The 11,491-nt window shown below is 40.9% G+C and overlaps 1 protein-coding gene across 1 annotated transcript; it reads left to right on the top strand.

Annotated features, from left to right (window-relative positions):
• Positions 1–5,714: 5,714 nt before the first annotated feature.
• LOC143276125 (uncharacterized) lies at positions 5,715–11,011 on the top strand. Its single transcript, XM_076580534.1, has one exon. The coding sequence runs from the start codon at positions 6,172–6,174 to the stop codon at positions 7,492–7,494; it is 1,323 nt and encodes a 440-aa protein (XP_076436649.1). The 5' UTR covers positions 5,715–6,171; the 3' UTR covers positions 7,495–11,011.
• The last annotated feature ends 480 nt before the right edge of the window (positions 11,012–11,491 follow it).

The raw sequence follows: 11,491 nt of genomic DNA on the forward strand, positions 1-11,491 counted from the left end.
TTAACCACGGAGTTATAAGTCCGTTGAATTAACTGATTATGACAAATAGGAAAAATGCTGAGGAAGTTAACTTTCTAGAAGTGATGATAACGTGGTGGAAGCCATACATGGGGAGAACATCAGTGGACCTCGGCTGAGGGAATACTGATGGCTACCTACCAAGTACGTTTTTTGTTGTTGTTGTTTGGGGGCGGAAGGGGGGTGGTGGCTTAGACTGGGGGGAAACTTAGACTTAGGGAACCTAGACTTGCTCCCAGCGTCATCACATTCTAAATCTCAGCAGCGCTTTTCGGCTTTTCTCTTCTTCTTCTTCTTCTTCTTCTTTTTCAGTTTTTTTTCCCTGGGCTATATCTGTCGGGGAAAATACCAAAATGGTTTATTCTCCTTTTTTTTCTTTTTTTCTTTTTTTTCTTTCTTCTTCTTCTTTTTCGAGTGGTCGGGGAGGGGAGTGCGTCGGAAACGGCGAAAAAGTCGAACTTGATATTATTCACCCCTGTGTGTCACATAGCACCACCTAGCCTGATCCTTGGCAGTTTCAAGTGTTACTGCCGGTGTCATGGTTCATTTCTAACGCTTCAAAGTTAACCTTTTTAGTCTTTGAAAGCACGGTACGTGTAGGGTACCTACCGGTTTAATCCGAGCTGCCACCAGGAGTTCCGCGCGGCGCTCCTTTGTTGAAATTCACCACAGAAAGTCTCTTGTAGTGCGCAAGTGAAGCTTGGACTCAGTGGGTCAAGATGGCGTAGATGCTCGTCAGGTCACTGGCTGTCTGCTTTACCTAGCATCTCAGTGTGTGATATCTTGTCCTACCAGTTGATGATGAGAAGCTTTCTGAGACGGGTTGTGTGGAAGTGGTTAAGCTTCTGGCAGTTGGTCGCGCATGGCGATGGTACAACCACTGTCCAGGCATTATGTATAGGAGTGTAGGAAGAACGGCACGGCCATGTACACCTCCAGCTTCGTCTCTGAAATGGTGTGCCCCTTTTGTTTGTGGCACTGACGTGCTGTCACGGTCTGCCAAAGGTTCAGTGTACATGCTCTCGCAAAACTGGCGCTCACTTCATCAGTCGCCGGGCATCAGTGATGACGTTCTGGGACTGGACTGACCGGAGAGTGACATACTCATACGGTGAACTTCTTCACTTGAGTACCGTGGCTTGAGTCTCTGACCAGTGACTGTGATATTGGGCTTAGCCTGACAGGTTTTTTTCCGTCCCTGAAGTTGGTTGGTGCAAGCCGGCGGAGTATGCAGTTACCCACTGTGGTAACCCGTCCGTCCGCCGCCACTGAAGGAAGTGGGAATCTGAGTGAATGCGGGGATCGGCGAATCCCGCACTTGCCAGTACTGAGTAGTTTTCTCAGAGTCCCCCTCCACTAGAACTGTGATCGAGATCCCCATTGTGTACATGCACTTTGCGCACGTTAATGAACCCACGGCAACAAGAAGGTTTATGTTCCTGGCAAAATTCTGTAGAAGATCCACTTTGACAAGAAAACAAGCCACACATAATATAGTGTTCAAGGCGGCCGACAGTATCAGCTGATTATTTTAACAATACCCAATTTGATGATGCCCTCAAAAAACTTTCGAGAATCTCAAGTTCAGCGGCAAGGCTATGGAACTGCCTTCCCCTCATCTCAGTGCCGCTTGTTCAAAGGGAACTGCTATGACTCGGGAACCAATCACAACTTGAGGGGACAAATCGAGGGAATATGAGAGATATGCGACCAGCTGCAAACAATCCCAGTATTTCCGCCCGTGAGAAAAGTTGCTGCTGTAGTGAGTGCGTTGTCATGATGCAAAGTGCATGCTACACAACGGGGATCTCGATTACAGTTACAGTGGAGGGGGACTCTGAGAAAACTACTACTGGCGAGTGCGGGATTCGCCGATCCCTGCATTCACTCAGATTCTCACTTCCTTGGCGGACGGACGCGTTACTACTGGGTAACCGCATCACTCCGCTTGCACCAACCAACTTTAGGGAAACCCTATGCTGATCGGAGTCCAGTATCACAGTCGCTGGTCAGAGACTCAAGTACTTAATGAAGAAGTTCATGACAACGCACTCACTACAGCAGCAACTTTTCTTTTTTTCTTTTCTTTTTTCTCAAGGCCTGACTAAGCGCGTTGGGTTACGCTGCTGGTCAGGCTTCTGTTTGGCAAATGTGGTGTAGCGTATATGGATTTGTCCGAACGCAGTGACGCCTCCTTGATACTGATACTGATGCAGTATACTGATACTGATACTGATACTGATGCAGCTGGAGACTGACCGTCGGGACCGAGGGTTCCACGGTGCAGGGATTCTCTCTGAGCCATGCCTTAAACAGGCCAGGCAGGCAACTGCATGGTTTATATCCACGAACCTATGTATGTCCGTGATTTACATCCCAGAGTGAGATCATTGTCTTTCCGTGCTGAGGCGGTATCGGACTACACTGATGGCCGGATTTTGAAAATTGAGACATTCACGGCCACCATTTGTTTAGTGATCACCAGATGAATAGGCCCATAATAACATAGTAGTTCAGTGATACTTCCAATTAAAACTGATGTTCACCATGTCAGTTTCCTGTTTCATCACATATAATTCTTGGATTCTCTTCAGTCATTGACCTTACCTATCAGTGACACCTCTTGAGAAATGGTGGTTAGGTATACTGGACGACCGAGCGTTCATATCCCACTGAAACTTTAATCCGTGTGCCTGACTGCCGGCTTGCCAAAACTTAAAATATAAATGATATGGTGAAAAAGGGAAATCAAATTTCTGGTCTTCTTGTGAAAAACTTAAAAAGCTTTCATTGAACACAAGCTGTTACCACACAGGAGGAAGGAGGAAGGTGGTAGAATGGTTAAGACGTCCATCTGCCAATAGAATCCGTGAGGGTGTGGGTTCGAATCCCGCTCTTGCCCTTTCTCGGTCCCGGCCAAGTTTGCCGACTGGAAAATCAAACTGAGTGTCTAGTATTTCGGATGAGACGATAAACCGAGGTCCCGTGTGCAGCATACACTTGGCGCACTGAAAAAGAACCCATGGCAACCGCCGAGAGTGTTGTCCTCTGGCAAAAGTACATATGAAGAAATCAGTCCACTCTGATAGGTACTTAAATATATATGCATGCACTCAAGGCCTGACAAGTGTGTTGGGTTATGCAGCTCAGCTTCAGACATGATCTGTCCAGCAGATGTGGCGTAGCGTATATGAATTTGTCCGAACGCAGTGACGCCTCCTTGAGAAACTGACTTGAACTGTTACCACGCATTTTGTCTTACCGAACTTGGCAGTACATGTTTCCGGGAATCAGAGGGGTTATTTATGTTTGGCATCATAGTTTTCCGTACCATTGCTCTGTTCGGTTCGGCGTAAATTATGATTCCATAGTTCTTGTAGTTCAGTTTTTAGTCAGTCTCTGTTCAGCTACATACCGCATAATGAGCCGCCACGCCCCCGCCCCCCACGCCCCCCTCTGCTGCCCCACACGTGGCCGTGGCCCCGGCCCGTCCCAGGGCCCCATTCCACGCACCCCACTCCTCGTATCTGTGTATGCGATTGTTCATGTGAATGTGTGTGTGCGTGCGTGCGTGTGTGTGTGTGTGTGTGTGTGTGTGTGAGAGTGCCCGGCCCGGGCGCTGCGCCAGCGAGTGCGTGCGGTGCGAGTACTGATGTCTGTGTCCGAATAATTGTGTCCGAAAAATGTGAGTCTGAACAATTTGACACCGCACGTCTGCGGAACTGTTTGAGCTGCAAAAGACAATGAGCAATTGCAAGATGTGGTGCCATTCAGACTTTTAACTTTGAAACCAACGAAACAGATTTTTTGCTAGTGTTTTTACCGAGGAGAGTAACGTAAATGTTCCAGAGTTTTCATGTAAGATAGAGGTTACTGAAATTTCCAACGTGGAGATCACAGTTGAACAGATGGAAAAAGCTCTAAAGAGCCTAAACCCATCGAAGTCCCCAGGACCTGATGAGATACACCCACGAGCATTAATAGAGCTTGCTGAACTGAGTTATTGCTCACCCACTGGCTTAAGATCTTGTTTGATAGAACACAAGATAAGGGTGAAATACCAAAAGCTTGGAAAGAAACAGAAGTACGACCTATCTTTAAGAAAGGTAACAAGAATTCTGCGGTAACTATCGTCCAGTCAGTCTAACATCAGTTGTCTGTAAAGTTTTTGAGGGTTTTATTCGAGACGCTCTCTGCCAACATTTAACCAAACATGATCTGTTATCTAGAGAACAGTTTGGATTTACCAGAGGGCGCTCGTGTGTTACTCAACTACTTGTTACATTACAAGATTGGTTAGTCATGCTAGATGAGAAGGTACCAGTCGATGCAGTCTACCTTGATCTAAGGAAAGCTTTCGATACAGTTCCCCATCACAGACTCATGAATAAGCTAGGAGGCTATGGGATAAAAGGCAAGCTACTATTGTGGATCAGAGACTTTCTAAATGGAAGATCACAGTTTGTAAGTGTAAATAGTAGTAAATCATCAAAGGTTAAGGTAACTAGTGGTGTACCACAAGGTAGTGTTCTTGGCCCGACCTTGTTCATATACTTTATAAATGATATGCCTGGTGAGGTAGATTGTAAAGTAAAAATTTTTGCAGACGACACTAAGGCTTACTCTGCCATCCGAAATATAGAAGATAGAGATCACTTGCAAATGTGTATACATAATCTGGTTAAATGGACAAATACTTGGCTGTTGCAATTTAACAGCGAGAAATGCAAAGTTCTGCACCTTGGAAAGAATAATCCACAGTATCAGTACACGATACAGGAAAAGGGGGTAACTCGAACAATGGAAAGTACAACAGCGGAAAGAGATTTAGGGATCACGATGGATCCAGAACTAAGCTTTGAGGCACATATAAATGATATGGTGAAAAAGGGAAATCAAATTTCTGGTCTTCTTGTGAGAACTATAACTAATAAATCTCCCGAAATTATGATTCCATTGTTCAAAGCTCTGGTTAGACCCATTATTGAATATGGAAACTCAGTATGGTGCCCTTACCTTAAAAAGCACATAAATATGATTGAAGGAGTTCAACGCAGATTTACCAAGTATATAACTAGTAACACTAATAGTACTCGTGATCTTAGTTATGAGGAGCGCCTGGCTCTTTTTAATATGCCTAGCCTAGAGTTTAGAAGATTAAGAGGTGATCTCATTGAAGTATATAAGATCATGCACAATATTTATGATCCTTGCACCACCTCTTCCTTGTTTACTATGGCTAACTATGATAAAACTCGAGGGCACAACTTCAAAATAAACAAAACTAATTTCGTAACTAACCAGTTCCGCAAGTTCTTTACTAACCGTATCATAAATCTGTGGAATAACCTTTCCTATGACACCATCAATGCACCATCGGTAAACGCCTTCAAAAATTACGTTGACAAAAAGTTTAAGGACCATGTATTTTCCACAGAGTTAAATCTTTATTGAGCTGTAGAGAAATGTAGTATACACTATGCCAGATTTAAACAAGGGTCTGTTCACAACAAGTGATCCAAAAGCACATAAATGGACACTGATTATGAGGGCAAAAGGCTTTTAGCCTATAGCCAAACATTTCTGTGATTCTGTGATTCTGTGAAACAATAATTTTATGAAAATGCTGTTCATTGTACTTTCGGTTCTCATGCACCGGAAGTGTTTATGAAAACATCACTTCCGTGAAATGGAAAGAGACGCGTCTGCAACAGTTCCTGACTGCTGGAATGTAATGTTGAACATCTTGTAGGTTGAAAAGCAACTATTTCTTGAGGTAGGGTAACTGACTTTGCTGGAGTTTGTAAAAGCATCATTGCGCTGTTTCAGTTTAAAAGTTTCGAGTGTAAAACTGGACTAAGTCAATGGTCTCGAAAGAGTTGACAAAGTGATAAAACAGAGTGCTCGATTCTAGTTCGACCCGGCAACCGTACACGATTGGGTCCGTTGAATTTCTGTATCAGTTTTGAATGCATGCTTGTAATGGTATAGACGATATTAACTGTCACTCATTTTGTTCAAATAATGAAAGAATTGCCGTATGTTTAAAAGCCTGCAGAACTAAAATAAAGCGAGCACCAGCGGAGGAAATAGTGTTGCAATGTGCACGCAAGCATTCTTGTATGCATTGGATGACACCGAGCACAGCTAGCAATGGGCGTTTTCCAAACAACGTTCGACACATTTATGGGCGTTTGTTCAACATTTGCTTTGTCTGTTACCACAGTTTCAGAATGGACTGCCTACATATTACATGCAAACTATATTTTAGTGACTAGTCTGTATACATGGGCATGCTATATTGTGGACATTGTCGTCACCACCTTGCATTGGATTGTGCAGTCGGTGATAACTGTTCTGCTGTATGTGTTTGATTTTCTGTCAGAGATCTATGCTTGTGTCTGTGCTCTGTTAGTGCTCTTGTGGCGCATCTGCATTTTGGTGTATAAACTTTTATGCTTGCTCTTCACGGGCGTGGAAACATTGGTGTTGGGTTTGTGGAATGGCGGCGTTCTGACCTACAAGGCTCTGCATCAGTCTGCGTTAGATGTTGTGGAGACATGTGAATCAACCAGGGATTACATGGCCATGATGGCTCAGGACTTTGTGGTTTATGTTTGTGACATTTTTACAACAATCGGCAGTTTTTCGGCGTGGCTGATCAGAGGACTGTGGATAGGCATTGGATATGTGCCAGCCACACTATCCATCATTCCATCCTATATCACACAGTGGGTGGCCAACCTGTGGATGCGTCTGACTATGTGGGTGTCATTTGCTTTCATGGGTGTCACTCAGGAAACATACATCGGCATCGCCATCTGCTGTATGCTGTACATGGTTTTATCAAGACTGGTACACATTTTGCACAGGAGAGGTTTCATGTTTTTTTCTTTTAGGAGACAAAGACAGAACAGTGCCAGGCAGACTAACCATGTGGTTGCTCACATGACATTTGACAGAGGTTTTGAAAGTGATTTCGAGGACGATGATGTCGACAACAGTTCTCCAGAGGCCAGTGACAATGAAAACACGGATGGAGGGGAGGAGTCAGATGCCCACTCAGAACTCACACTCAGTGATGGAGATTCAGATGATAATTCTGCTGAATCAGAGTCTGATGCCTCTCTCAATTCTCAGACGTTCACATCTGAAGACAGTGATCATGAAATAGACGTCCAGCTTCCAACGTTCAGTGGTGACCATTTACTCCACAGCCGTTCCTCAACACCATCCAGAAACGTTTCAAAAGACATGAATCCAGACGATTTTGAACGTGAACTGGAACGAGAGCGAGACAAGAGAAAGTGTGTCGTTTGTCAGGATGCTAACAAGTCTGTGCTTATCCTGCCATGTAAACACATGTGTCTGTGTGTGAGGTGTGCCAACCAGATTGTGCGATCAACTTTGGTGGGACGACGTGTTTGTCCATTGTGCAGAAGGAGGATTGAGAGAGTGATGGATGTATATGTGTGACACAAATGACTGAAATATATGTGTTAGAACTGCACACTACTCCATATATATATATATATATATATATATATATATATATATATAACAACACCATTAAAATATGATTGTTACGAGGGTCATTCAATAAATAAGGTGAATTTTTCGGTATAAGGACTAATACAGATAGAAGCTTACTTTTTTTTCTTTTCTTTTTTTTTTACTTCTTTTTCACATGGATTTAATGTGTTTTGCAGATTTAAAAAAACTTTGAGAGTTTTGGCTATTAACAAAGATGGCCGACCAAGAAGCATGCTCCAGGATTGAACAGCGGTCAGTTATCAAGTTTTTGGTTGCTGAAGGGTGCAAACCAGTTGAAATTCATAGGAGAATGTCAACTGTGTATGGTGCCACATGTTTCAGCCGAAAAAATGTCTACAAGTGGGCTAAATTGTTTAAAGAAGGACGGAGCAATGTTGAGGATGAAGACAGGCCTGGAAGGCCTACAAAAGTGAGGTCTCCTGAGGTGATTGAATCAGTCAATGACCTCATTCAGTCTGACAGAAGGGTGACAGTGGATGACATTGCAAGGACTTTGAGCTTATCTGTTGGGACAGCACACAAAATTGTCCATGATGACCTTGGCTACTCGAAGGTCAGCTGCCAGTGGGTGCCAAAGATGCTTACTCCAGAGCACAAACAGCTGAAACTGAAAGTGAAACAAGGTCAAAAACAATGATTCGTATAAAAGCAAAGTTGTGTTATCAAAATACTAGTTAACAAATGAAATGTTCAATATAGAAATTTTATTATTATAGCATCTTAATTCTTATTTGATTATCATAATAATTATATTGAAGTAATAATTCTTAGGTGTTGTTTATTTAATAATACAAAACAAACCCATTACAAAATATTGTGACTAGCTGCAGGAATGGATAATGTCAAATGAAAGATGCAGTGCATTAGTACAATTTATACACTGCAAGAACAAGGCAATATTATAGAAAAAGTACATTTTGTATGGTTCTCATGAACTGGTACTGTATTGTATTTCTAATTTTTGTCACATCAGATTTCTGTGTGTGTAATTCGAGCTGTTCTCCACAGGGAGAGCGTGTTGCTGCGCTGAGAGCACCACTCTTTTTTTTTTCTGCATGCAGTTGTTTTATGTTTTTGTATTGAAGTGGATTTTTCTCAGAATTTTGCCAGGGACAACCCTTTTGTTGCTGTGGATTCTTTTACGTGCGTTAAGTGCATGCTGCACACGAGACCTCAGTTTATTGTCTTTTCCAAATGACTAGCATCCAGACCACCACTCAAGGTCTAGTGGAGGGGGAGAAAATAATGGCAACTGAAAAACAAAACAAAACAAATCATTATATGGCTTTTTTGCACTGTAAATGACTAATATAGTAACTTTTCATCTTAAGACCATCTGCTTTGCCACTGACAATATGCCACAACAATTTAGAAACAGGCTTCAACAAAGGTATAACAATTGAATACTCATATTAATAGTCATCATAGATTTTGTTTTTCATCTTTGGTTATTTTTGCTTTGTCACAGATTGTGGTCAGCTTGGTGCATTGCTGATTGTGTGAGTGTGTGCTTGCGACCCAGTGTTTGTGTCAGTGTGTGTGATTCACTCTGTGTATGTGTCACTATGTGTGTGTATGCATGTCTGTGTGTCACCTCTGTGTGTGTTGTCATACATTAAGTCTTCACCTGGAAAAGTGTTAATTTCAAAAAGACTATCCTTCACCAACCAATACCCCCACCCCAATGCACCCCATTCAGACCCAACTCAACTCCTCACTTTGTTTCTGAGCATTAAGGTTTTAATTAGCATTCATAATTTGTGTGTTGTTGCAGGGAATTAGGGTGTGGTGTGTGGATGAGTGTAGTGTGTTGGATTGATTTCTTTGTTGTTTCATTTTTCTGCCAATAGAGTACAAGTGTTTCATTCATGATGTTGACTTGGAGGGAGGGTAGGGGAAATGGCTATTGATGTACACCCAAGGTTGTTTTTCTTTAACAGTTTAAAGTAATTAAAAACTTGTTGCTGTTGTTCAAATAAAAACTTTCTTTTGTAATGTGACATTTCTCATTTTTAAGGGAGCTGGTGAGAATGACCTAAAACAGACTGCAGAAAACAGTTGGGTTTTTTTTCTTGTGTTGACTGTCAGGAAATGTGATGCTGTTTCTTCTCTTTGTTTTGAAAATGGCACTTACACACACACACACATGCAAGATGGCTTGATGTATAAAAATAAAAAAAAGCAAAAAAAAGAAAAAGCAGTCGTTGCTTATTCAACTACCATCTTGAAATAAAAATTTTGACTTGACACACGCACACACAAGTTTAAAGTATAATTTATTGATTCAGTTTATTCATTATTATTATCTTCTCTCTCTCTCTCTCTCTCTCTCTCTATATATATATATATATGAGTGTATTCACACTTGGATGAATATAAACTTTTGTAACAGTGTGGATATAACATTAAGGTTTGTGTACTGTTAACATTGCATTATTTTAAGTTTTATTTTTGAAGGTTTTGATGTGGAGATAAGGAAAAACAATGCCTTTTATGTGTGTATCAGTCATATCATTAATACCCAATATGAGCTCAGTGACTTGATTATCACTTACCATATGTTTGTCATTGCATTTTTTGTGTACCACAGCTTTGACAGGGGAAAAAACAAAACAAGAGATGAGAAAACAGTTTAGAGACCTGGCTTTTTGTTGCTTTTTTTTTTTTTTTTTTAAATAATATATAATAATATATAATTTGATCAAATGATAATAGTCCCTACACACATGTATATCCAGAGTTTTACAGTTTTGACCTGAAGCTCCTATCACAGTATCAGCAGAACCAAAATGAAGTATACATTTGTGTTTCTATATGTGAACACTGTACATAGAACTCCAGACTTTTGTTCTTTCTTTCTTTCTTTTTTCTTTTTTTTTTTTCTTTTTTTCTTTGTTTTTTGTTAACGTTGTCTTTTGTGGAGGGGAGGTCCTTTTCTTGTTGAGAGCTGAACCTCTTTTGTCATGGAAAAAAAAGAAGAAAAGGAAATATGGTGCTGATCTGCTATTGAATGCATACAATATGTACAGTTTCAAATTTCCTTTAAGGATGTCAGGTGTTTTGTGCGTTTGGTATAACTCATTCTATAACTTAAGTACTGAAACACAAGATGCTAAAACAAATATTTCGGTGAAAATCACTTCAGAGTTTGGTAATATACTAGTATTGATTTCAGAATTTAATGTTGAGATTTCTTTCTCTATCTTTATTGTGTTGTTGCATTTGAAAATAAAACTAAACATATTTTGTTTGATCAGTTTATTTTTGTAAGAAGTGGGGACCACATTCTTCTGTTGATGTAATTTCTGTTTTTGCATTTGGTGATTTTATTTTAATGTTCTCAGATGTTTAAGTTCAGAGTTATTTTATCTTGTTGTTCTCAGATATATCTCCCTATCTGTATAGAGAAAAATAAAATAAGATGTCCAGTTGAAGAAAATGCTTTGTGTGTGTGTGAGAGAGAATGAATGAATGAATGAATGAATCTTTATTTTCCAACGGTGAAGATATTAGCACTTTGGCCGACTTACACATCTGCCGTTGTTCTAAGAGACACACAAACATGTAAGTATATAAATGTAGTTATACTGAATACTTAATACATGTATAATGTACGAGTATAACACAGCGTCAAACTGAGAGACACAACATCGCTCACATCTGTACTGAACGGAAGCGAGTAACACACGCACACACACATACACACACACACACAAACACACACACACACACCAAAGGAAAAACAACAACAAAACCCTAGCATGAGAGAGAGAGAGAGAGATACATGTGTATACATGTTCATGCAAACAAGCACACGTGCTGTAGACTTCAATTGGTATACCAGTTCTTTCTTCATGTGTGTGTGTGCACATGTTCATAAGCTCATGAGTATTTAGGTATACATGTACACATATGCACT

The sequence above is a fragment of the Babylonia areolata genome, chromosome 31 (assembly GCF_041734735.1).
Source record: "Babylonia areolata isolate BAREFJ2019XMU chromosome 31, ASM4173473v1, whole genome shotgun sequence".
Classification (NCBI taxonomy): Eukaryota; Metazoa; Mollusca; class Gastropoda; order Neogastropoda; family Buccinidae; genus Babylonia; species Babylonia areolata.